The following is a 26818-nucleotide window of genomic DNA, read 5'->3' on the forward strand; positions in this document are numbered from 1 at the left end:
ATAAGTCTTTATTCACACCAGGTTAAATAGAGCATATCATAGATGAACTCCAGCTTTACAAGCACTTACATCAAACAGTTACAAATAAAGGTGGCCAAAGAAACAGCCACACGCTACCCTCAGTCCCGTCCAACCTGTGGCTGCAGCAGCTGCTAAAAGACGGGTGAGTGGTGGGATCAATAGCTTTGATTGACAATCAGTCTCAGCTGGGCCCATCTAACCAGCCTATGCCCCTAAAATGGATGGGCTTGTAGCGTGGGGAGGCCCAGAGGACACAACCCCTCATATGACATCAATATATACATACATTTATACATACACTGACAAGTTCACATCACAAATACACAACTGACAATTATTTAAATAACATATATACAAGGAGAACATTTATGGATTATACTGTATCTGTCAGAGCAGGTGTAGCGTTAAGTGAAGTCGCGTTTATTTGTCATTACATTGAATACAAGTATACAATGCAAAGAAATGCCTGAGGCGGAGCAGCTCTACCACGTCAATCAATATCAACAATAGAATGTGATAAGCATAATAGCTTAAATATAAACATCAACAGTAATAACATACAGTACAAATAAAATATACAGATTTTTCCTAGCAGCAGGAAAGGGAATAAGGCAAATCTCCGTTTTTGGGGAACGTGCGCGTCTAAACTCTAAAATGCTAGCTGACTGAGCGATAGCCCCTTGAATAACACACACCTACAACAGCATTAAATGGGCAACATTACATCTGGGATTCAAACAAAGTTGGTCTCCCCGCCACTTTGTTGGTAAACAGCTGAGGGATGGGGCTGGAGAAATGTAACCACTCTCAATTTCATAGACAGAGCTATGGATGCTTACATTTTGGGTTCTGATGGGGTAAAACTGCTAACTTCGCTCATGTGGCTTTTATAAGTTATGTAAGAATCATGGCTATACAGTGTGATGTTTCTACTGCGTACAAGAAACAGCGCGGACAATGACTTTATAGTTGAGGCTCTTTAGTTCAGCTTGTATGCATCCGACCATCATACAGTATCTTGCGTAACTGCAGATCGCCACTAGGCGTCACTATTGACGGTATCGTAAAGATTGTCTGAGATTGTATTATTCTGTCTAAAACATTACATCACTCTTTTCATTAGTTTTTTTAAAAAACAAATATGGTATCGTTTTCTCAACCATAATGTACTTATAATAATGTACTTGTAAAACATTCTTAAACATGACTGATATTCCTTATTGCCTGTAATAAACATAAATGATAATGTGTGTGTGTGTGTGTGTGTGTGTGTGTGTGTGTGTGTGTGTGTTCATAGTCCATGAGACAGAACAGTCTCCGTGAGTGTGTGTGTGTGTGTGTGTGTGTGTGTGTGTGTGTGTGTGTGTGTGTTAACAGTCCATGAGACGGAACAGTCTCTATGTGTGTGTGTGTGTGTGTGTGTGTGTGTGTGTGTGTGTGTTAACAGTCCATAAGACAGAACAGTCTCTATGTGTGTGTGTGTGTGTGTGTGTGTGTTAACAGTCCATGAGACAGAACAGTCTCTCTGTGTGTGTGTGTGTGTGTGTGTGTGCGTGTGTGTGTGTGTGTGTGTGTGTGTGTGTGTGTGTGTTTTAACAGTCCATGAGACAGAACAGTCTCTGTGAGTGTGTCAAATGTGTTCCTTCCATCAACACACAGGGACTGAAACAGAAATTTGCTCCTTCGTTTTTGAATCCAACAATTCGTCCACTACTCGAATGTGACTGGCATGCATATCTAACCAGTAAGAAAAGGGTGGGTATTGACTCTTCATCACTGACTCTTCATCTTCTCCGCAGGAGCTCATCATACTGAATGTGACAATCATAGCATATTTTTCTAGCAAATGCATTTTCACATCTGGCACTAAATATATCGTATTACTAAATGTGCATTTGTACCTGCAAGCACGTTACAAAAATGTGCAGTCATTACTGTTTGAGGTTGACCAACAATGGATCTATGTTAGGCTTTTAATCATTAAAACACAAACACGTCTTATTTCGTCCTTAGGAATTTTTTCATAAGTGCTAAACGATTACAACATGGATTCTACTATTGGAGATAATATGAACTTCATCAAAGACTATGTGCTTTGCATATCCCTCTCTGACTTCACTACATTTTCGCTAAATGACCTCAGTTGTGATTTCTGCTTGGTTGAAAATTCTGATGGGTGGGGGGGTTAAAGAGCGCCTCAGACATGTTTCCTGCCACCTGCTATCAAAGCGAACTGACACTTGAATGTCTAACAGACTAGCTGTTCCTCAGCTAAATTTGGGCGTCCTTTTGGTTGCAAGTTAATTACATTCTGCACACAGCTGATGGTCATCACTAGCTGTTCTTCACATTATTAAACACATCCAGACAGATCTCCAGATAACTATCCAATTTATTAGTTTTCTTATATAAATTCCCATACAGCATGTTATTATAGTCAAGTCATTCATCTATCAAAAATGTCCAGTTATTGCATTGGCTTTCATATACTAATTAATAGCCAGGATAATCAAGTACAACATCCTAGAAAGAATAATTTGTCTCTTTTTTTCTTTTTTCTTTTTCACGTATATGCGTATACATTAACTTGTACAACCTCACCTTTTTTAGCATGGCAACAATAAGAACAGCCTTTATTGTCTACATTTTTCATGAGTTGTTGTGCAGTGCCAAAGTCATTTGAAAAGCAGACGATATACTATTGTCAAGCTGAAGCAGTTAGAGAGAGAGAGGGAGGAAAATAAGTTACAGTCCTTTGGTGTCAAAGTGATGGAGGACCACAGTGTGTGTGTGTGTGTGTGTGTGTGTGTGTGTGTGTGTGTGTGTGTGTGTGTGTGTGTGCGCGTGTGCATGTGTGTGCGTGTGTGCGTGTGTTTTAGGTGTGCAAATGTGTGTGTCGCAAGGGGCTGGAATGGGCTGTTATTCTCTCTGGAGGAAAGAAAGAGAGAGAGCGAGAGAGAGAGAGAGAGGATCCGATCTCAAATTCACACCCTTGTCTGGGTGAACAGAGCCGGCTTGTTAGGAGGAAGAGGAGAATGAGGAGGAGGAAGGTGTAATTGGCGACTCAGCCTCTTCTCAGCTCGTGCAATTTCTGGGCAACACTCTCCAGCTCTGACTCAATGGCAGCCAGACTCTCAATCTCCGGATCCTACAGATTCAGGTGGGGGGGGGGGGGGGACAGGGGACGGGGTGGGGGGGGGGGGGTGGAAGGAAGAAAGATATTAGTTATATGTGTCTATATCAATTTGTATTTGTCTACAGTGAGCATAAATCAGAGCAGTCGGCTGGAGGGCCGCAACATTTTTAATCAGTCACTTACTATGAATTGACTACAATAAAATTACATTAGACTTCCTTCTCACTAGTATCATCATTGTTTTATTTCAACATATTGGCAGTTTGCTCAAGCAACATAAGCAATTGAACGTAAAACGTAAATGTGTCCAATGTGGAATCACAACAGCATCTTGAAAATATAGAATACAAAATAAAACATAACCAAACAATAAATGGTCACCACAAAAACCTCTAAGTGTTTTCTATCTGGTTTAGTAATTATTTAACCTGAAAAGAAAAGAAAGTTTTGGCTTGCTGGTCACCAGTTGAGTATCACTGGTCTGAAGCCATCTTTACATTGTGAAGATAAGGTGCCATAGAGGTGGATCAGCAGTGTACATACAGCTTTACAACAGTAAATATCTGTATCCACCAAGAGGGACAATAGAGAATATTGTGCAGTTCTGTGTAAAGGACCCATGAGGACCAAAATGTGAAATTCATCAGAGCATATCAAATTGGGTGTCAGATGAAAGCTAAGAGTCTATATTTTGGGGAAATTCAGTCATAAACACCTTTCTCAACCATCTTCTATATAAGAATAGGGATAAGGAAAGGCTTTGATTTCTGGTCAAACACATGGAAAAGCGTCTAAGAAAACATCTACCAGAGAAAGTATTTAGAGGTGTTTACAAAAACATCAAACCTCATTAACCAAATCCATCTACATCCCTGTGGGAGAACCCTTTAACGTTTCACAGAGAGTTTAACATGGAACCCAAAAGGATTCTACATAACTTAAAAGGGTTCCAAAAGGGTTCTCCCATAGGGACAGCCAAAAAAAAAGGGAAATCATACAATAGTAGTTACAAACCACTGCATCAACATCCTCACATCCATGTACTCGTCTCATGCTCGAAAAAATGTAGACTTCATTGTTGTTGAGTACAGTGGGGAAAGCAAAGCCAGCAAATCACACAAGTACGTCGCGTAAGTAACTGCCATTGAGAATGATGAAATACATGCAGTAGTTGCACTCTTCTACAGAAAGGACAGCAAGGGATTTGTCTTTATCATTAACGAGCACACTGACACATATGGTGTGGTGCCCCTAAGACAGATTCTTAGGTTCCTTCCAACACTGGTTGCAGAGAATAATATAGTATAAAGAACTCTTTTCATTTTGCAGTGGGGATCTCTGAGGCAAACTAGGACCAAATTGGGTGTGTCTGTGTGTTTTTTTTGGTGCCAAAAGTGTAGACTATTTAGTTTTTGTTATAATGAAGAAAAATACATTGGAACCACATGTCATTGATTTAAATAACATACATTAAGAGTTTCAAAGGCAGATTTGTTTCTTGTGTTCTGTGAGTTATGTATAAGTTAATAAAATTAGACATTATTACTTCACTGGAAGTGTCTATTGTATATGTCTACCTTTGTTCCCATCATCATGTACAGAATGACATTCCTTTCTTTAGAGGACCCATTGCAGTAATTCTGTTACCATCATTCTGTTACCGGATGTAAATCCACTTCACTTCCTGTAGCTCAACAACCAAAAGAGATATTTCCAAACTCAAGGTATCATATGATAGCTAACACCCCACTCTTTCTGCAGACATATTGAAATCTTAATTTGAAGCAGATATTTAACAGTTTTAGGGGAAACGTGGTTACATTAACTACATTAAAGTAAATGGAATTGCCCAATTGGAAAGAGTGTGTGAGAGAGGGAGGGGGGAAAGGGGAGGGAAAGGAAACTCCATATAACCTTCCTCTGAGTGCACTTTAACAACTCCGCCCTTCAAACTTGCATGGCCAAACCAACTCAAATCAACTCAAACCAACTCAAATCAAAAAATTTTGGAAGTTCTTTTGATTTGGCAACAAACGTGGAACCGACACGTAGTCTCCATGCCTTATCGCATGACCATTGTTTTTGGGGTTAGCAGTGGTTAAAGTTCAGAAGTTCGTGGATTACGGTCACTCCTTGCCAATAGACTACGGCTACAGCAAAGGCAAGATGTACCGCTCCACTTCACTGTTAAGTAGGAGGATGGGGTGAGGAGCCTACCTCTGTCTTCCTGCTAGCGCTCCCTTCTTCCTCCACTTCTCTCCTCTCCTCCGGTTCCCTGCGTGCCATCATCTGGAGCTCCTTCACTTCTGGGCTCCTTCGCTTCTCATCCCCCTCCTTTAAGACCTCCTTGGAGTGATGGGGGGCTTCCTGTTCACCTCTGACCTCCAACGACTTCACTTCCTGCCTCTCTTCTTCTCCCGCTCTTTTCTTTGTTTGCAAGCTCCTGGCCATGGCCAGCTCGCTCATCCTGCTCCAATGCTTTGGCCTGCCACCACTCTCCCGTTTCATCTCCCCCTCCTCCTCCTCCTCCTCCTCTTCCTCTCCCTCCTTCTCTGCCTCAGTGTCGTGCAGAAACGATGCAGACCTCTTGTCTTCTTCCTCATCCTCTACCGCCTCCTCTTCCTCTGCAGACTTCTTCTCCTCTGACTTCTCTAAAGTTGCGTTCTCTGCTTCACTGGACTCAGCCCCTAGGCAGACAAACAGAAGAGGGAACTTGTTAGGATCTCTCTCTCTTTTCCTTCTCTCCTTCCCTCTGCCCTCACACAATCAAACTCCCTTTACAGTATCTAACGTCAGCATGATTCCACTTCTCTAATGAAATCTTCTCCTCTTGCTAGCCGGCCGTGGATAGCTCTGCCGACCTCTGCTTTTTAGTTCTCCCTCATGGCCCTAATGGAGAGAGGTTCAGCTTTAGCTGACTGTTGGGGGCCTTCAACTCAGGCCCTGGAACGGGACATCACTGGGTGTGCAGGCATGGTTTGTTCCAGTCCAGCTGTAGCCTCATTCAATCAATTGTAGTCCAGACTGAAGGCCATGATTAGCTGATTGTTTAAAACAATCAACTAATCAAACAATCCCACCCCCCCTGAATAGTTCAATCTGATTAATGCTTTTTGCACTCTGCAGAGCAGAGTGAGGTAATGACAGTACAGAATGTACCTCCCCCAACTGCTGTCAATCAATCGTCATCTGTGTATCGAATGCTGAGCTTGCTGCTTCTGGCCTGGAGACTGAACAGTCTCTATTAGTTCTGCAGTGCACCGCTGGATCTCACTATTGGTTTACACCTCCTTTTCTCTGGCCATATCTCCTACCCCCCCCCCCCATCTCCTATCCCCCCCCCATCTCCTACCCCCCCCCCCCCCCCCCCCCCGGCTGGCTTTTGGTTTCTGTCTCTTTTTGTGCACTCCATTTCTTCTGATAGTCTCTCCATTTGCTACTCTATTTATCTCTCTCAGGTACTCTCTCTCTCTTTCTCTCTTTTACCATACATGACACCCGCACACGCACACACACGCACACACACACACACACACACACACACACACACACACGCACACGCACGCACACGCACACACACACACAGAATCATTTGTCCTACTCTCTCTCTCTATGTGACTGTGTAGCCCAGAGAGCAGCAGTTATCTTGGATCAATTTGGCAGTTGCCTAAAGGTGTCCAGAGATTCATCTTTATGACATACTATCATGATTGTCCTTTGGGTGCGGTGTACTGCTGCTGGCAGAGGAGCTGCAGCCTCTTTCATGCTCACTTCAAAGCTAACAAGGGCAATTACATGATGGGAGCTGCTCGCGGTGCCTGCTAATGAATTTTGAAAGCAACTCTATCTGACAAATGCTAATTAGTTGGGGGAGTGAAAGGAGGGTAGAGATCTGTGAGAATAAGTTGTCTTACCGATCTTACTCTGAATCACTTTTTCCTTCTCGGTTTCTTCCTCTGCCTCTTTCTCAGAGCTGGCCCGCTTCTCCTCCTCCTCCTCCTCCTCCTCTTCCTCATCCTCCTCTCCCTTCTTCTCGACCACACCCCCAACCTCCTCTTCCTCTTCCTGGTTCATGGAGTCAGAGATGTGATTGCCGGGGTTCTCATCCTTCTCTCTCTTCTCTTCACCCTTTACTTCTATCTCGTTGCCCTCCTGTGACTCTCTATCCTTCTCCGTGCTCTCCTCCTCCTTCTCTCCTTCTCCCTCTCCTTTCCCTCTCTTATGGGCCAGGATAGACCTCTCTCCAGGTCCCCCCAAGGCAGCCAGCATGGATCGATCTGTGAGGAAGGGGAAAGATAGGTACATACTTTATTAATCCCCAAAGGGACATTGATTGGGCTAGGCAGCCGAAAGACATTTATTGGTCCCCGACTCCTAGCCTCTTCCCAGGGTCAAGCTGCCTACTGCTGCCCCCTACCCTCATCTGGAGCTGCGCAGACCCACAATGCACCTGACTCACCCTCCTGTCTGGCTCCTCGTGCCTCCAGCGCAGGATCATCCCATACCCTAGAACTCAATCGCATAACTGTGTCTGTCCCAAATTGTCAGTTTTGTTCATTTTGCTAATGTCTGTTGCTGTTAGCTGTTGTTTTTCTTGCAACAAGCCAATCAAAATGCAGATGTGCTTTTTCAGTGAAGCCAATAGGCGAGCTGTGGGCACTGGTTAATGACATCTGGATAGCCAAACCTGACAGGTTTCTGAATATACATCGCTGCTAAGCTTACTTGAAAATGACACCCAGCAACACCGTAAATAACTTCTAGAAGTTATAGAGGAATAAATACCATCTGCTACAGTTTCCGCTCTTGTCTTTATCTACAACACATTGAGAATTATTTCATTTTATTAATGCCTGCACCAATCCCAAAATTAAACTTTGTGCGTGTGTGTGTGTGTGTGTGTGTGTGTGTGTGTGTGTGTGTGTGTTGAGTGTACCATTTAGAATGGGTGATTCATTGCATGTCACAATCCTGTGGATTTCAGAACAGTATCTGTTCTAGTTGTTCTATTTCTGTGGGTTTGTCAGAGCTGCCCACTCTCTCTAAGGGAAGGTTGGCAGGGAAACGAGCGCCCATTGGAATAGGCACAGGCAGAGGGAGACCATGCTCCCTGCCCCAATTCTGTCTGTCAGAGACAGTAGAGCCTGTGTCTCCTTAACAGTATACATACAGCAATGTAGTCAGACTCAGCAGGCTTAGCTGACACACATATCCTGGAACATGTGCAACAGGGAGTGTAATGAATTCACAGAGTGCAGTTTGGCTGTATTTTCAAGGGATATGCCAGGATTGACTTGCATCTGTCAGTACAGGCCAATGTGTCTTACACATGCAAACACACTTGCACACACACACACACACACTTGCACACACACACACACACGCACACACACGCACACACACGCACACACACACACACACACTCTTATAATACAACTTGACCTTCAAATGGCAAACTTCACTGGATTCAGGACGTTAGTCATCATCAACTCAGGAACACATTCATCAAATAGACATTCAGACTTTCTTTCTACTGCATTGCATCAGGAAGCTGTGATGTAGATGTACAGTAAGAGTCCAGTAACACAGTCCTGAGGACACGAGTTAGAACCCACTTGTTCACATCAGCACATTAACTGTGTTTCTCGATTCGGGGGGGAGACCCAAATGTTGGGTTATGAAAACAGTCTGGATTAAAAGCAAAAACCCTGGAGAATGTTTCTGTGATTTGACAGTTTATGTATTGTATTTCTTGCTCTTGAATAGAAAACATGTGGGAAAAATAATACAGACTGGGTTGTACTGTAGCATGTCAGCTTTGTTTGTCTTTTGGGTCACAAGAAAGTATCCAGGCCTTTAGGTGTCTCACAATGCAAAAAAAAAAAAAGCCACTGTACATAAGTCTGCACCTGTGTCCTGTTTCTAAAAGTGAATTAATTTAAGCTGTGCTAACGCAGCTGCTGTTGCTATGAGTAATGTGGCTAACCTGACTCACCTGGAGCATCTGTGCCCTGAGGACCTTGTGGCGCCTTGGTCACATGATCAGCCGTGATGTCACCATGCTGCTGAGCTCTCTCACTGGCTCCTGACAATAGAGATGTAAGATTAGTCACGTATTACTTAGTCAGTTGTTTTACATGCTGCATGTCAACACAAATGCCCTGCAAATGCATTCTGTCATTCACATGGTTGTCATGTCAACGGAACTTCAGTGCTAACATACTGTACAATCAAGAACATAACACAGACACAAACATTTGATTACTGAAACTGAAAAATATAATGCAGAAAATAATGTATGTCTATGGGAATGATAAAAAATGTGTACAATTTGAGCTCAACAAAAAGACGGCCGATTGATCCGCTGGGCAGGACCAACTGGTGGAGTTGCCAGGCATCTTCTCTTTTCCTGTCTGTCAAAGGTCAAAGGTTAGCAGTGTACTGTACCTTGAACAGCAATGTCCTGCAGCTCCTTGAGGAAGTTACGGTGGCGTAGGATGGAAACAAGCCTTTCATCTGCAACACACACACACACACATAAATTCAGTGAAGCACAACTGCATTCATTGCCCAAAGGGCAAATATACAGGTGTGTTTCTCTCCCCTTGGGTTGTTCAGAGGACTCAGCATTTTAGTTCTCTCAGAGCTTATGAGAGTTAATTGCCCTGAAATTTACTGCCTCCAAAGCAGAGGCGCAATTAATCATTTGGTCCCAGTGAGAGGGTTTCCAGTGCATTCCAACAGCACCAAGCATTTCCCTTTCTGCTGACCCAGAAGGAGCACCTCATATGCAGCAAGCACTCAAGAGAACTGCTCCCTCTTTCCGTTCATGGACCTTGCCATGGTCACTCTTTCTTTATCTCCTTGCCGTCTCTCTCTCTCTCTCTCTCTCTCTCTCTCTCTCTCTCTCTCTGTCTCTCCACCCCCCCCCCCCCCTCTCTATTTGTTCCTCCTGAAGTGTTTTATTTCCCGGCTGCAGCCACATCCACATAACAATGGCAGTCTGAGTTATTCACTGATTGATTTTGCTCAAAAAGGAGGGCGTCAAGGTAATACAATGGACTGTAATTGAATAACTCGAGCCCAGTCACCCTACTGCTCTGCTGGGTGCTCTTACGGAGAAATCATTAATCGCCTCAATCCATTAACATTATGGTATAAGCAGTGTACATTCACGATGAAAATTAATAATACGAGTAATGACAATTACTGATGACTGCAAACCAATCACAGAGCTTTCAGTCGAGCTACGTTAATTGAGAATCATTAATTTCCACCAACCAGTAATTTCCACACTGTAGCTTGCGGTGGTCAATAATTCTATCTATTAAAAGGATTCTTTTAACAAAAACAAGTATGCATTTAAAAATATACATTAAGCCATGGATCTGACACCATGCACTTCATCATCACTGCTTGCAAGTGTTTACTGTTGCACTCTGGCTTCAATAGAACATATACATAACAAACCATATCGGGACCTTCTGGCCCGGGAAACAAAGCTGTACTTGTGCCACATCCGGATGCTGGTAAAAGACATACATGGGTCAGATCTGGGCCATCATTGCTCTGCTGACAGGGTGTTGTTGATGTTCGAAATTAAATGACTGGCAGGTCACAGCACCAATGGGATATCAGGAGAGTAGGGGTTGAAGGATGGGAGGTACCTCAGCCCAGGGGGGCTCCCCTCCAGCGCCTCCCCTCCAGCACCTCCCCTCCAGCGCCTCCCCTCCAGCGCCTCCCCTCCAGCACCTCCCCTCCAGCACCTCCCCTCCAGCACCTTTTGTCACATTGCTTGAATTTTGGGGGTGTCAATAGTCGTTGGCTCTCAGAACTGGAACAGACGGTCTGTCGTCAGATACAACCATCTGTGGGTAGAGACTAAAGCTTTGTTCACACCGCAGGCCTTGATGCTCAAACCTGTTTTGTTCTTCAAATCAGTTTTGGAATATACTGATTGCTCAAACAGCATTTCCAAGGTAACCAAATCGGATTTGTGTGCGTTAAGACAGTGTGGTCTTCAGCCGACATGGCTATGCTACTGTAGTTGTCATAGTAACGATGTGACCTTGTGCGGCAGTGGAGGCAACGCACCTCTTCAGTACTCCACAAACTCCTGTCCTCCACGCTTGTTTGTTGTTTGTTCACGGGAAGTGATGATGTCAGACAACACCGTGGCCCAGGTACGACGACAGGGAGTGATGAACAAATCACTTCAGGGCAAATTCATCGGATTTGACCTTTCAAACACAAGTCACATGGCCAAGCATCAGATTTGTATCTGATTTCACCAATGAATGTGGTTTGAAATATCCGATTCCATGTGGTTTTCGCCTGTTCAGACCGCAGGAAAAAAATACATTTTCAATCGGATGTGGGAAAAGATAGGATTTGAGTCGCTTCAAACTGCCAGTTTGAACAAGTCTTAAGATTCGCTGCCCAATGGCAACTTTTACCCGGTGGCAACTTCTACCCAGGGCATTGTTCACCTGAGAGGGCGGAGAAGCTTACCTGTCCGTAGCGTGTCCAGGCACTCCTGACTGACAGGCAAGGGGTGTGGCCTAGAAAGCACATCAGCCAGCACCTCCACGATGCATTTCATCACCTGAGGGGACACACGGTCAGTGGACAAACAGAGAATGGTCTTGTGTCATTTAATGATCTACTATCCTGGCATTTACACGTTCATAACCTGCAAATCCTTGTTGTTTATATTGAGATCCATAGTGACAAACACCTCACCTCAACGCTATGTTCAAAGAATTGTTGAGTTTGTGTTTATTAGCGCAAGACGAGTCAAGTTAGAATACATCAAATAAGGCTTTAACAATACTGTAAACTTACACAATTATTACATCATAGAGAAATGTTACATTCTATCCTCAGGGTAAATGGTACAGTAGATGGAGAGAGAAACAAACAAACAAACAGCAGACCACATGATCTGTTGCTGTACTCACAATTAACAGCTGGGACCTCTGACCAGAACTCAAAGAGAGAGAATATATTCCTCTACATTCTGTTTTATACCTGACTTCCAACCATAAGTATTTAAATTAAGAGCTGTTCGCATGGAGAACCAATGAGACCTCAATCCTAGTCATAGAGTATCAGTACCCCAGCATCAACACATTGTAAACATCACAGAGAAAGATCAGTCATTTGGCCCATTGGGTAAAGGGATCTCAAGATATATATTTATTTTGCCCATATTTAGTATTTAGTATTTCGTTTTTAGTATTTAATGCTATAATTTGCACTGTCCTATAATTGCACTGTCTTGCCTTACCTTTTTGCACCTCACCTAACTGCAAAGACGTTTACAACTGCACCTCGCCTGTCCACAATCCTGCTTATGTTGTATGTTGTATGTGTATGTTATGTGTGATGTCTCTATGTCTGTAAGCTACTTGGAACCTGAATTTCCCCTAGGGATAAATAAAGTTTCTATCTATCTATCTATCTAAGAAGGGGGGCAGAATTGATGTCTCCCCTTCAACAATAGCATCCACTTTTACCACATATCTTATGGAAACAGGACTGTAAAACCAGACGATTGAGTGGTAATTAAGGGACATAGTGTTAGCCTCTTCAATAAGACAGATGCACATGTATTTGATTCTATTTAAACCAACCTATATGTATCTACGTTTGTCTCATTGGATAACATCTCTCTTTCAACAGAGACCTGGTCCACGTATTTGTGGGGAAAGAAGCCTTCAGACGGTCTTGTAGCCCCGAAGCTGTCTTACACTAAATACTGCAGCTGCACAATGTTACAGTCTGTGGCTTTGGAACGGACTCAAAAGTTACAGTAGCAAAGTCGGCAAAATATAGAGGCATTGGTGTTATGCAGGACTCTGCTTTAACTGCTCACTAGCGTGGCAACAGAAAGATCCTGCCTGAGGCATTGTGTATTTTTTATAAGGTGTAACCATGTCACAGAATCAATCAATCAAATGCTTTATTTGCCATGCAATCTGATCGTTAGGGATGTGTTATTTATTGCACCCCCCCCCCCCCCACACACAACACACGCACAGGCTGGCTGACCTCTCTATAACCTCTAGGCTGCCTGCCACCCAAGAGTATTGCATTGTGTGGTGGAAAGACTTTAACCAAGAATGGGTTTCTTATTGAGCCCATTATTATTTCTTATTGTAGCTTGCAAATGATTGTGTGTTCTCTGATTTAAAGATGTACAACACTAATGGACGGTCTAAAACTCGTGTACTCCCAGTGCTGAAACCACCCAAGCGAGTCCGACTGTCTTTGATTTCACTTTTAAAGTGTTTGCCATTTATTTTTAAATGTCACAGTAATGTGTTTTTATTTACTCTCTTTTATTCTCTCTCTCAATAACATCCTGTCTTCTTCCTTTTGCTCTCTCTATCTCTCTCTCTCTATCTCTCTCTCTGTCTCTCTCTCTCTCTCTCTCTCTCTCTCTCTCTCTCTCTCTCTATCTCACACTCTTTCTGTCTCTCTCTCTCTCTCTCTCTCTCTTTCCTTCCCTCTCTCTCTCTTTCTCTCTATCTCTCTCTCTTTCCCTCCCCTTTCTCACTTTCTCTCTCTCTCTCTCTCTCCCTCTCTCTCTCTCCCCCTCTCTCTCTCTCTCTCTCTATCTCTCTTTCCTTCCATCTGTCTCTATCTATCTCCATCCACACTTCTCCAACCCACCCTCAGTCTGGCAGACTTCAGTCTTTCAGGATGTGAAATGTATCTACCAATAGAGAACACAGAGGTCATTGCTCTCTATTGCCTAGTTCTCCATCCAGGAACAGCACCATTGATTTTTGGCAAAGTCATATTGAGCTTGTCACCGACATATGAGTAATTTAATCCAGCACAAAGTGCTCTGTTGAAATATTGTTTTCCTCAGCTCACTTTTCAGGTGCAGAGGAGCTGATGACATTGACAAGCTGTAGATAACCTGGTGCAGGTATCTGGGCAAGTATTTGGCTGCCCTTTTGCAACTTTAGTTATTGACAATGTTCCTCGCTTGTCTCCCTAACAATTAAATGCTGCTACATGCTACACAATGTGCCTTGTTTGGTGCTTTTGATGATTCATTAACGACACCTCCTTTTTTGATAACGCTGCTTTAAACAAATGGGAAATTATGTAACTCGCTATTGCGATTGAGGCAGGATTTGAACCTGGGTCTCCCACATGGTAGACATGCGCACATCACTAAGTAAACCCTAGGCATTAGCTTGGGGAACCAATGCATGTCTTTGCGTATCTAGCAGGGTATTTATTAGTAACATGTGATCACTCTTATCACCTCCATTACAATATACATACTTATCATGCATCATCATCATGCGACATTTAATCGAGGAGATCGATGAAGCATAAAGTACACTAATATTCTGACTGAATCGTAGATTTAATCCTAAATTATTCCACAGCAAATGTGGCATTGTACACATAAACCTCTTTGGTCGAACATGGAAGAAGTCATTTAGAAATGTAACACTTTGTTGTAACACATCCATCCCCCCTCTCTACTCTCTCTCTCGAGTCCAGCCACACACCCTGTATTCTTTTCAGTTAGACTTGTTCCAACTGTTAGAGTGGGGGACTAGCTGTAGCCTAGGTTCTGAGGGGGTGCTGGGCAGTATCCCCCAGACTCATTCTGAAAGGAATGGAGCCCCGTCGGCACCACTCAAGGGACCAGCTGTCATAACTCTGTACAGTATCATAGTGGTCATTTCAACTCATATAGTTAATTGCGCCTGCACTGAGTGTGCATTTCATTCTAATCTTATTCTGCGATCGATTGTTTTTTTTCTATCCCCCAGGAATAGTATTTGCAGGATGCAGGATACCCTAAATGTTGCACTCTTTATACAAATAGAAATAGAATACATATGAACATGTTGTACATTTAGTAAAAAAAAAAAAAAAACACAAACATGATAATGTTTCATTGTCCTGACACAGGCCGTTGTGTATTGATTTTGTTTATGACAACCGTGCACAAAACATGCTCTGTGTATACTCTACTACAGTGGTGTTTATTTGAATGACAACGATTTCTTACCTCGACGTCTTCATTCTCCAGGTGACTTACAGTCATTGGCAATGACAGAACTGCGTGGAGAAAGAAATTATGTCAATGTGAACGAAATGTTCATGTGTGAGCTGCACACACTTATGATGTACGCCATGTAACTAGCGCTCTGACTATAAGTAAGAACTGAATATGAGATTGTACGTTAAGTGCTGTAGATGCATTCCTATTTTCTGGCAAATATCTGAGGACATTATCCCGTTGATTATGATTTCACGTTCGGTTGGTAAGGCAATAACCTAACTGCTTACTGTTGATAACACCAAGCTAAATGTATTTTCCCCTCATAGAAAATGTGACTGTCTCTGATTACCCGTATACAGCGGAGCGCTGTCCTTGGTGCTGAACCAAAAGGACATCACACATGCCCACGAAACAGTGCTCTCAGTATATTTATCATAATAACTTTAGCGGTATTCGAAAACATACAAGACATCATTGTCAATGTTAGAAGATAATTTCCTTCCCCCTTACCGTAATTAGCCAATACTGTCAAAATGAAGCATCCTCTTGCGATCATCATTGCAAATAAGACGAAAGCTCTCAAGGAACTTATTCAAAACGTCAGTTTCTCGCCCGCTTGCGTGTGTGGAAAAAATCGATGAATTATGGATGCATTCTGTATACAACTTAGCCGCCTTCGTTATTTCTGGAGAGCCGAGTCCTTCTGCATCAATGGTCGTGTCCCTCCGGTCTTCTGACGAGCCACGAACGAACTACTTGCTGCAACTGCACCTGCTTATATCATGCTAGCTAAAAAGGAAATTACATCATCGCATGGAAAACATGATTCCACCTTCCAACACACCTTTATTGATATCGAAGAACATAGAGGTGGCGGAGAAAGTCATTCATCAGGCATTTCATTGAAATACCTGCAGCTTGCTATTTCGTTGGTATCTCGTATCCATTCTGAGGTCTTTCAGCTGAAATTCATCTTACCTGAGAATAGATGGAACACCTTTTAAAAATGTCCAATATGATTTAGGCTCTTTTCCATTAATTTGGGATGTGGGCATACTGGAAGTACTAAATGGTTCAGTATGGATCATTTACTCATGGACTCATAAATCGGCTGTTGCTGAGGACCAAGAGAGGTGTCTGTGAAGGCCTCAAAGGAGAGCATCTTTAACCTCCCAGAGCACTGTTTCTACAGCCTTAACCTCCCAGAGCACTGTTTCTACAGCCTTAACCTCCCAGAGCAGTGTTCTACAGTCTTAACCTCCAGAGCACTGTTCTACAGCCATAACCTCCAGAGCACTGTTCTACAGCCTTAACCTCCCAGAGCAGTGTTCTACAGCCTTAACCTCCCAGAGCACTGTTCTACAGCCTTGACCTCCAGAGCACTGTTCAACAGCCTTAACCTCCCAGAGCAGTGTTCTACAGCCTTAACCTCCCAGGTTATTCATCTCTCCTGAGGTGTTACTCAGCCTGTCCTGGGGTCCAGTCTTGGTCCAGCCCAGCACTGGAACACACTCATTTAATACTGTCTATATTATATCTTCCATACGATACCATAGGCCTGCTCGCAATTGTAATTTCTCAAGTCCACTGAGGCCTTGCTTTTACTGATATCTCTTCTGAGATATTTAATACAGACAGTTAACCTTAAAGGGCCAATCTGGGATCCAAACAACATAAAGTGGTCACCCCGCTACTTTTTTGGGGTAAACAGCTGAGAAATGGGTCTGGAAAAATGTAACCACTCTTTTAAAAAATAATAACATTGACAGTATAGAATGGAAACTCTAGTTGGTCATTGGAATCAGGTGTAATGTTGGACGACAACAATGAAGTCACCCAGATCAGATTATGGAATATGGAAGTTCAAAACAACTGTGTTCTGATCACTGATCTGTACTGTATCTATACTGTATACCATATATACACCAAATATATACCAGGATTTCTGCAGAGACACTAAATATACTATGTATATTTCTATCGTTTGACTGCCTTTAGCCGGTTTATGCTGCGTCTACCCTGAGACCTTAATAGTTTCTGTTCAGGATTCTGCATGGAAGGGGAAATGTTCATTTCTGAACTGGATCTTGTTTCTCATTACAGGATCCTGTGAAAGACTTGTACCAGGGTAGGTGCAGTACACAAAGGCAATGACAGCAATGAGACGATAATGAAAAGGGGAAGGCATGAATTCATCTCAAAGATCACTTCTATGGATTCTGAATGGGAAATAGAACAGATAAAGTAACCAAATGTCTTACATTTGTCTATGAGAGGAGGGATGACATGCAGGATATGTCGATGGCCGGAATCGAACCAGGGACCTTGCGATGACATGGTATGCGCCTTAGTGTGCTACGCCACTGAGCACCCCACTTTAGATACAAATTAACAAATGTCTACCAGTGGACATCTCAGTGGAAATGTACGACACTGTAGCTTCAAGACCTGACTCATTTCACAGAGCACTACTCATATTATTGCACGCTTGTCACAGAGTATTTATATGTATTTCCTGCATACTTTTCCATGTGAAGTATTCAAGTTAGGTGAATAGTCTGTTCTTGGCCTTCATGCTGGCACTGTGTGTCACGCTTTGATGTTCCACTGCATTGGCCGCTCCTGGTCAGCTGCTGCTCTACAAATGTAAATGGTTTTTTAACAAGATGAGATCTGATTCTCTTCAATCTCTCTTTGAGACCAAAACCTGTGCATTTCAAACACAATGTTCCTCTTCGGTAAACATTGTGTATTTGCTGTGTGCTTCTGTCCTTTGTGGTGATGTCTGTCTCGCTTTGTGACTTTACTTATGATTTGTACTTACAGCCACACTCGTCACTTTCCTGGCCATAATAAGAATGTGTTCTTAATGTACCTGTCTGGTTAAGTAAAGGTTAAATTGTTACCTGGATGAGTTGCCAGGTTACAGATAACTGAAATATCATTGCCATGACTGTGTTTGACCAAGTCATTTTTGTTGACATTTGGCTTGAATGGGGGACAAATTAAAAGGGATTCTTTCCATTACATAACCCAGTGTGATTCAGACAATAATGACATGTGGAGTTTGTTTGGCAAATATTTGTCTCCATCATTCACAAAAAGTGAACTATTGTATATATGATACAACTTTTGTGTATATATGATACAACGTGACGTCAAATTAGTGTTAAGAAAATGAATGGTGCCTAAAACCTCAATTATTATGCAATGAAAGAACTACAGTATCACTCATACTGGTAACAAAACCCAACATACTAATTATCAGATTTACAGTTTTATCATCCCATTGTGCTGTATTCTATCCATCTATTTCCATCATTAAAGTCTATTGTGATGATTAGAAGAAACAAGCCTTACATAGACTCATCTTATCTTTTACTGACCCTGGAAGTTTACAGTATGGACAAGGACAGTTTTCAATCCACACTTTCATTCTCTTTATCTGGGCACTGCCACTAACCACTAACAACATGTTTTACCAAAAAACAATGGAAGTTAATGGACCCTAAATTAGCATGACTGAAATCATGCACAAATCGTTTCAGTAAATGAAGTAATTGAGTCTTCTCTGAGATTTTTTGGGACATTTTAAACATGCTAATTTAGGGTCTTTCTTAGGCAGGTCCCTATTTATTTATTTTATTTGGTAATGTTTTCTCTGTCTGTTTATCTTTAGAGATGATACCTACACTTTCCATTAAGACACTGGGTCACCCTGGAATTTGCCCCAAATTCAATATGGCAACCAAAGTGTAATAATACATTTATCAATCATGTAAAAACTGAATGAAAAAATCATTTTAAGATCATCTTTGGATTTTAGAACCATTATCCATCTTGAATATGGTGTTTTACCTCCTAGACACATTGCTTTTCAGAGCTGGACACTAGAAAGATTTATAGACAAGTGGGAGTATATTTTCCAACAATGTGTTTACTTAAAAAACGATCAGTTAATTGCATGTTTAATGTCAGGAAATGTAAATGTGTTGCTCTGCTGCGCCTAGTGCTTTCACTACAAAGAAAGGTAGAATTAAATTAAAAGCAATGTAGACTGATAGTGTTTGCTAGCTTGAATTGCCCATTTCACCACGCTTAAAGATCCCAGTCAGAGTGCTTTTGCAGAAACAATGACGGCAGTATTGCGTTAGCAGGGGCCTGGTGTTTGCCCTCTTTCAATTGCCAAACGTTCTGTTTGCATTTTGAGAGGTATAGAATGAAAGCAATAAGTCATCAAGATAAGAATATTATGTACTAAGTACTTTGATGTGCTGTCGGATCATAAACTACAGTTTACATACTGTAGGCTACAAAAAGATACCTTACCCCTTTCAAAACACCTTTTGTTGCCTCAGAGCCTGGAATGAAAATACATTCAACTATTACCACTGATCTACACAGCCTACTGGACACTTTTCAAAGTGAAAGACAAATTCCACACATTTTCATTCATTTATTAAACATGAAAAACAGAGGAGACCTGTTTACAAAAGTCTACACACCTTTTGCTGTGGCTCTCTTAAAATGATCTCAAATGCAAACATTTCTTCAACAAGTTACTCAATAAGTTGAACTGAGTCCACCTGAGTGCATGGATAATAGTTAATACCCTTGTCTTTGTAGGGTCCCTGACTTTAATAGGAACAGGAAACTTAATATGCACTGCACTTTACATTGATTGCACATATGTTGTGTCATTGTCTGTCCTGTGATTCTCTGTGTAATGTATATTAATGTTACACAATGCAGCGAAAACATTTCCCAAAGGGGATAATAAAATCATTGTCTTAGCTTATTCACTGATAAACATACCCTGATGGCCAAAAATGCTACAAAGGGCCAACCAAAAAAAAAGAAAGAGTGATGCAGGAAATCGTCAACAGTGTAAGTATGCAAGAACCTTTAAACCCAAAGATGAGGTTTAGTACAACATTTGAAAAGGTGGAAACTACAGAAACTACAGACACTTTCTGTGAGTTGATTATCAAACGGTTTAATTGTTTTTTTTAACAGGTAGGCCTACATATTCCAAGCATGACACGATTTCTCCATGAATTTGTGAATATGCTTATTAGCATTGAGTATTATGCAAGATTCAAATAGGAAAGATACCAGGAATTCACTCGGTTGTGTACAATGTCAAAAGCTGTGGCTGTCTTTCTGTACAGAAGCAAAAAGCACTTCTCATGTTACCCATGGCAAAACCTATTGTTCTGAGTGCTCTTATGTACATTACCTGTTTGTTCACCTTCAAGCATGCTTCTCAAACCACCCCATTGTACTCTTAATACATTCAACTCTCCAACACAGGAACCGAACCAGAGATGGCCACCACAACTGGCATCTGAGCAAACTCATCAAAGCAACATGAAATGAACTAAATTTAGCCTTCACCTGGCCCTTTTGTTTTGTGTGGATTGTCATTGCAAAAGTGGTTCACAATGAGACGGATGATGAACATGCTGTGCTCTACAGAACAGGGGGGAAAGCACCCTCTGTCCTTATTGACAGTCCTTTGAATCCCATCTCCCAGAATATGTTTTTTAACATGAGGTCATCCAGCAAACAAGCTGTGTGCTCTGGACGCCACCAACCGGTCTCTCGGTCGTCATGTCAGACCAAAGGCCAATGTCGGCACAAGTTTCAATGTGACCTCAATGTTCAGCGTATGACAATGCAGGCAATAGAGGCAACTGCAAAAACCCAATTAAAAGTCATTATAACTGCAACTGCTCGTGTAAATGCTTTGTGCAGTGCTAGAGAAAGGCGCATGCAGTGGTTCCTGAGGACAGGAGGCCTGCCTGGACCAGGAGGGGCAGGAAAATGGTTGCCTGAATCGGAGCAGCCGACTTGGAGACTCCAGGCATGGTGGAGCGGCCTGTCTCAGCAGCCCCGGGGCGGGTGTAGATGTAGGGGTGATGCTGCACACAAAACACATACGTTGTGACAGTCACTATGATTAGGGCCAGGAGGGTTTCTTGACCTTGAGACCTGACCAGGAAAAAACCCAGGCTCCTCATTAGGGTACATCGTATGACTAGGATACTGTAGCCTACACGGTTTTTTTCTGGTCAGGTAATGTGATCAGGAAAAGATCTCCTGACTCCAACTGCATGTCATCGTATACTGCAATTGTATCACAAAGGACACTGGCACATGTCTTACCATGGATGGGCAAATTAGATCAACAGGGTCGGAGAAACTCTGCACCATGAACTTTCCTCCCTCAGGCTGAAACTGTGGGAATAAAAAGGGTCACTATTCACTATTCACTATTCACTATTCGCTATTCGCTGGTAAAGTAGAACTTCACTGGGGACACGCAAAAAAGCACACAGCGCTGTAACACTGACATGATAACGCTGCCAAATAAAAATAATAATATTTGGCTGCCAACCTTGCTCTCACCGTAATGCTTTCCGCATCATCCCATAAACAAAGACAATGTGAAAAACTGCACAGTTTAAAACAGCTGGTCTCCTCTCCTTACTTACACAGAGCACTGTACAGTATATAGAGATACTGCACATGGTCATCGTAACAATGTTTAGGCTACTTCTCTAGGAATTCATATGATCCCTGCTAGTCTGCTTTCACATCCTGTTGGTGAACACTCACCATATTGTTCCACAACCCCTTGGCTAGCTCCTCGTGGCCCTTAATGGTGAAGTGGAAGCAGTCGTGGGTAAAGAAGGTCATGTCAATCTTCCCGTTCTGTTTCGGAGTGACAAAAACGGAACAACAGCTACAGAAAATGACTCACACCTCTAGTTTTTTTTCCCTCGCCACAATATTTAGCAATTTGGTATCAAGGTCAAACGGCACTAAAGGAAATTGACCCAGTGTCTCTGTAAATATGTCATCATTACTATATAACATCTTACATGAATAATTAAATTAATACACGCATACTATTGTGATAACTGAAGCAGATATACAACCACAATAAAACAATAAAAGACGAGAGATGTTACCGGAAGGCGAGGCGGGTCGGCCTGTTTCAGGAAGGGTTGGAGAACGACAGAAAAGTCTTCTCTGAAGAAACGATCGCTGTACAGGAGCTGCTCCAGTCTTCTCTGGAGTCAGAAAGCACACCAAACGTCATATTTCAAACCTCCATTAGGTTAGGCATTCACACAACATTTTATTTTTAGCAAGGAAAATAATATGTATTTTCCTGTGAAGAAGGAGAAACTCACCTGGAACTCTAAGTTGACCTCCAGCAGCTCTCTCAGTTCAGGGGAACTGGCCACTGGTTTTATCAGGCAGGAACAGAAAGACCTGAAACAATGAGGGTCTAGAGTGACATAGAGAAGGATCTGATAGGAATTAAAGGGAAGTATACATGGAAGTCACCTTTTCCAATCCGTCACCAGTTCGGGTGATCAGTGAAGCCTTCAAGTATAGAAGGAAGGAAGGGTTATAGTTTCTGTCCATGAGGCAGAGGTGGAGGTTATAGTTTCTGTCCATGAGGCAGAGGTAAAGGTTATAGTTTCTGTCCATGAGGCAGAGGTAAAGGTTATAGTTTCTGTCCATGAGGCAGAGGTAAAGGTTATAGTTTCGGTCCATGAGGCAGAGGTAAAGGTTATAGTTTCGGTCCATGAGGCAGAGGTGAAGGTTATAGTTTAGGTCCAGGAGGCAGAGGCGGAGTTGACTCACCGCTGGAGCAGGCAGCCCGGGGTGGGCTTCTGGACCTCCCTGAGGGTCTCCATGGGGAGGATCTGGGCCACATTGACAATCATACGAGGAACCTTGACCGCAACATGGAGAAACACTGACAATGAAAACAGCCAATGACACTCATGCACTGTACTGGACCATGCCTCATATTTTGTTTTATCCAAGTTATTCCCATTTAAAGATTTTTTTTTACCATATACTCATTATCTGTAGCACCATACCAGTGTATGGATTTTCTATGTTCTGTAGTCAAAGAGATATGAGAAAAGGACCTACGTAAATTACCCCCTATGTAATTATTATTTATTCAATTGATTAAGTGATTATTTATTCAATTGATTTTCATCAACTTTCCAGTGGAGTGGGTTTGGGGCTGTAATTCTTTTTTTACCCCCAATAACATATATAATAATATCATAGGGGGTTTGTTTGTTTGTTTGTTTTTGAATACAGAACCTAGAAAATCGCTGTTTTCACATATGTAGACACTGGTATGCTGCTGGAGATAATGAATATGATGTAAAAAATCTATAAAGTGTACCTTTAAGTAAATCTCTTTTAGAAGGGAGACAGAACCTAGAAATGTCGCATTCATTGAGAACGAAAAAAACAATCAGTACACACAAGATTAAATATGAATGGAACTGTCAGGTGTATTGATATGGAGATGGAAGCCATGGACTTAGCTTCAAGAATGATCTTTATTAAGACTTATCTTTGCTTTGTTTTACCTCATTCATTAGCATCTCCAAGGAGACACTCATGTAGTGAATGAAGTTGTCCACTGAGAACAGAGCCTGGGAGAGAGAAAGAAGAAGGCTCCAACACAGCACTTTTCATCTCCTATATGGTACAAACATAAGATGACGTAACATACATACCATAATGACTCAGTGTAAGCATAGACAGAGTCAGATATATCTGTATACAGCATATGGATGTGAGCAGTAGTATAAACTATACTAACTATATAAACTATAAGTATAAACTCATGCTGAATACTGTATAGACGTAATAAGGGCATTTTGAGAGTAGTTCTTCTCTGATCCCTGTGTCACTGGATATGACATCCCACCTGTCATTAGAGAAAACTCACAATACCCACTTAACTTCAATATCAATAAGGCATCCGGTAGCACAATGCATTTGAGATGTTTTCACTACATTTGTTTTAATAGGAATGAAAAGGGTGGTGTTAGAAATTAGACGAAAAGATGTACAAACAAAATGACAATGGTAAAAGGAAGAGCTGGTGTTATACAGACCTTATCCTTGCAGTAATCACATATGTCATTCATGCCTATGAGAATGGTCAACAGCTTCCAGTCCTCGTCAAAATTCAGACCCTGAGGTAAGACGGAGGTGAAAGAGGATATGGTTACAGTTGTCACCGTTCCGTCTGGCCACCAGAGGGCGGCAGAGATCACCCCAGAGACAGGCTCACAGGTGTTGCCAATCGTTAATTAAGACCCTTCCCTTTAAGAAATGTGTTTTCTGTCGTTTCCTTTGTCTTGGCTTGGAATCCTCTCGGTTGTTTCTTTTGAGATCCCTGTGTTTGTGTTTTCTAGTGTTCCTGCGTTTAGTTATTTCTCTAGTGTTTTCTTTGTTTCCTGTGGATTATCTGAGTAAAGTAGCCTATTTGCCTTTGAATTGTGTTCGCTCGTCTGGTCTCCTCTCTGTGCTTGGGTCCTACACCATACAACCTCACAACAGTACTTTGCTACCTGAATTGGAGTAACCAGGGAACAAAGCAGGCTTTTATTCCATAAGTTTGTAACATAACGCAGGCTTACCTCATAGTTCCTTAGTGTGTCAATGAGGTGCCTGGTCTGGCCAGGAAGATTACTACAGAGAGACCAGAGAACCACATTACAATATCATATCACCTCAGCAAAAGCACCAACTGGCACAATCAATGTGAAACACATTTCACAACATTTAGGAGGTCAAGCTTTATCAATGACATTTTTCTTTTGCAATACTATGAATAAAAACAGTGAGTGTATCAACCCATTTTATTCAATAGAATCTGGATTACCCTGAACATGTTGAGTATTATTTCTTACAAGGTGTTGTGTCCGGTTACGGCCAGGTTGAATCCTGTTTCGCTTATAGGGGCAGAGGTGCCGTGAACCGTCTTGCTTGGGGCGGCACCAATCACAGTGGGATTGAAGAGCCTGATGATGTCTGAAACGGCACACGACGCAGCGGGCTCACACACATCACACAGGAACTACTGGATGAATTTGACTTGCACTTGTTGTTAGTCATTTCAAATAAAAGTGATCTGCTGAATGATCAAAATGTGAATTAAAATGTAGGCTGAGGGTTGTCTTTGTATTCAATGTTTGAGGTAGAGGGAGGGAGGTGGTAATGTTTGAGGTAGAAGGAGGGAGGTGGTAATGTTTGAGGTAGAGGGAGGGAGATGGTAATGTTTGAGGTAGAGGGAGGGAAATGGTAATGTTTGAGGGGCTATTGGATTCTAAACGCACTTACTTGCCAATGTAATGACATCTTGGAAAGACCCATAGCCCCCAATGCTGAAATATACAAGATATTTTCCACATGATATTGATACATTCATGTTCAAAAACAATTGAATCACTGTCAATAGTGCATGAGCTAAGGAAGATCATTGACTGGTTATTAGACTGACAACTGCTGGGAATATACCATTGCAAAACTGAATTCACAGTAAAACATCAGTACATCTATCAAATAAAACTCTAGAAAACCAGAAAGTGATCATTCACTGTGGACAGATCTTTTACAGACTAAATTATGAATTTATCAAGATGTCATCTATCATCATAGTTTTATGTTCTTCAGTCAATCAACATCTTTTTTTTGTTGCCTGCTTGCTTATTGTTTGTCATATTCTACCTAAAGACATATCAAGCAGACTGTCTGTCTATTGTAGATTTCACACAGATACAGTGCCCTCCATAAGTATTGGAAAGAGGAAGCATTTGTTTTCTTCTTTTAGCTCTGTACTCTATTCCAAACAGTTTGGAGCCCTGAAATAGGGAGAGTATGTTTAACAAATGTGGTACTTTCTAAATCTTGGAGAAAAAAACAATGAATTAAAGCTGAGAATCTCTTTTTGATCCCGTAGTAATTGTTTGATTTCAAATCCAAACTGTCGGAGTATAGAGCTAAAAGAAGACGCTTTTGAAAATACTTCCTCATTCCAATATTTATGGAGGACACTGTATCTATAATCTGACCGACTTCACTGAGACATGCAAAACAAAGTAAGTCCAGGATTGGAATAGGTTGTTACCTCCATGACACATGCCTGAACTCAATGGGGATCCCAAGAACATTGGTGGCATTGGCGCCGATGCCAGTCTGAAAAGGAAGGTTAAAGACAGCCCATACAGGAATTCAAACACAATACCGTTTGTGTAACAACCGTCCCTATTTAATCAATGTCAGCAAATTTTTGGTTCAATCAGAAGATTTCACACTGTACTTTAGAGACAGGTGGGGTTTTGCGCCGATATTATCCACTGACAATTGGCAATGATAACATTTTGGGTAACATCTTGTTTTAGTGAACACACATTAGGCACTGATTTGTAATAACATGAGAATAAGAAAGCATTGCCAATACTGTAAGTGTTCCCCATACTAAAGTGTTTCCAAAACCCCTGTCACACTGTTGGACTATACAATTGACGTTCATCATTTATAGTTGTGTTGTGAATGTTGCCAAAAAGAGGAGTGCATGTAAACATGTGACCTAAAAAATATTTATTTATCATCTAACATTGAAATATTGTCTTTGGACAAAAAAATACGAAATAACACGTCACGTCAATTTCCCTTAAACATTTAGGACGGTTGAAATCACTCCCACTACACGTATAGGAGCTTAACTTTCCTAGTTAGTACAGTGTACGGTAAACATTCTGAATAAATCAAGAGTGCCATGC

General features: G+C 41.9%; 1 protein-coding gene across 2 annotated transcripts; it reads right to left on the reverse strand.

Annotated features, from left to right (window-relative positions):
• Nucleotides 1-1490: 1490 nt before the first annotated feature.
• Nucleotides 1491-15929, reverse strand: chga (chromogranin A). 2 transcript variants are annotated; one of them, XM_083689190.1, is made up of 8 exons: nt 15708-15929; nt 15204-15253; nt 11669-11762; nt 9605-9673; nt 9153-9242; nt 7081-7434; nt 5375-5844; nt 1491-3169 (listed from the first exon to the last, which is right to left on the reverse strand). In XM_083689190.1, exons 1-8 carry the CDS (start codon nt 15754-15756, stop codon nt 3086-3088), a joined length of 1260 nt encoding a protein of 419 aa, XP_083545316.1. In that variant the 5' UTR covers nt 15757-15929; the 3' UTR covers nt 1491-3085. The 2 variants fall into 2 exon arrangements, with proteins under 2 accessions (XP_083545316.1, XP_083545315.1); XM_083689189.1 differs by having other exon boundaries at nt 7072-7434.
• Nucleotides 15930-26818: the final 10889 nt, after the last annotated feature.

This window comes from Argentina silus, assembly GCF_951799395.1.
Source record: "Argentina silus genome assembly, chromosome: 17".
Classification (NCBI taxonomy): Eukaryota; Metazoa; Chordata; class Actinopteri; order Argentiniformes; family Argentinidae; genus Argentina; species Argentina silus.

Excerpts from the sequence above, each read along its gene's own strand:
- chga (XM_083689189.1), bottom strand. The coding sequence starts at position 15,756 with ATGATGATCGCAAGAGGATGCTTCATTTTGACAGTATTGGCTAATTAC. Across the intron at positions 15,254-15,707 it reads GACAGTATTGGCTAATTACG|TTCTGTCATTGCCAATGACT; the intron begins GTAAGGGGGAAG and ends TTCTCCACGCAG. Across the intron at positions 5,845-7,071 it reads AGTGATTCAGAGTAAGATCG|GGGCTGAGTCCAGTGAAGCA; the intron begins GTAAGACAACTT and ends TTGTCTGCCTAG.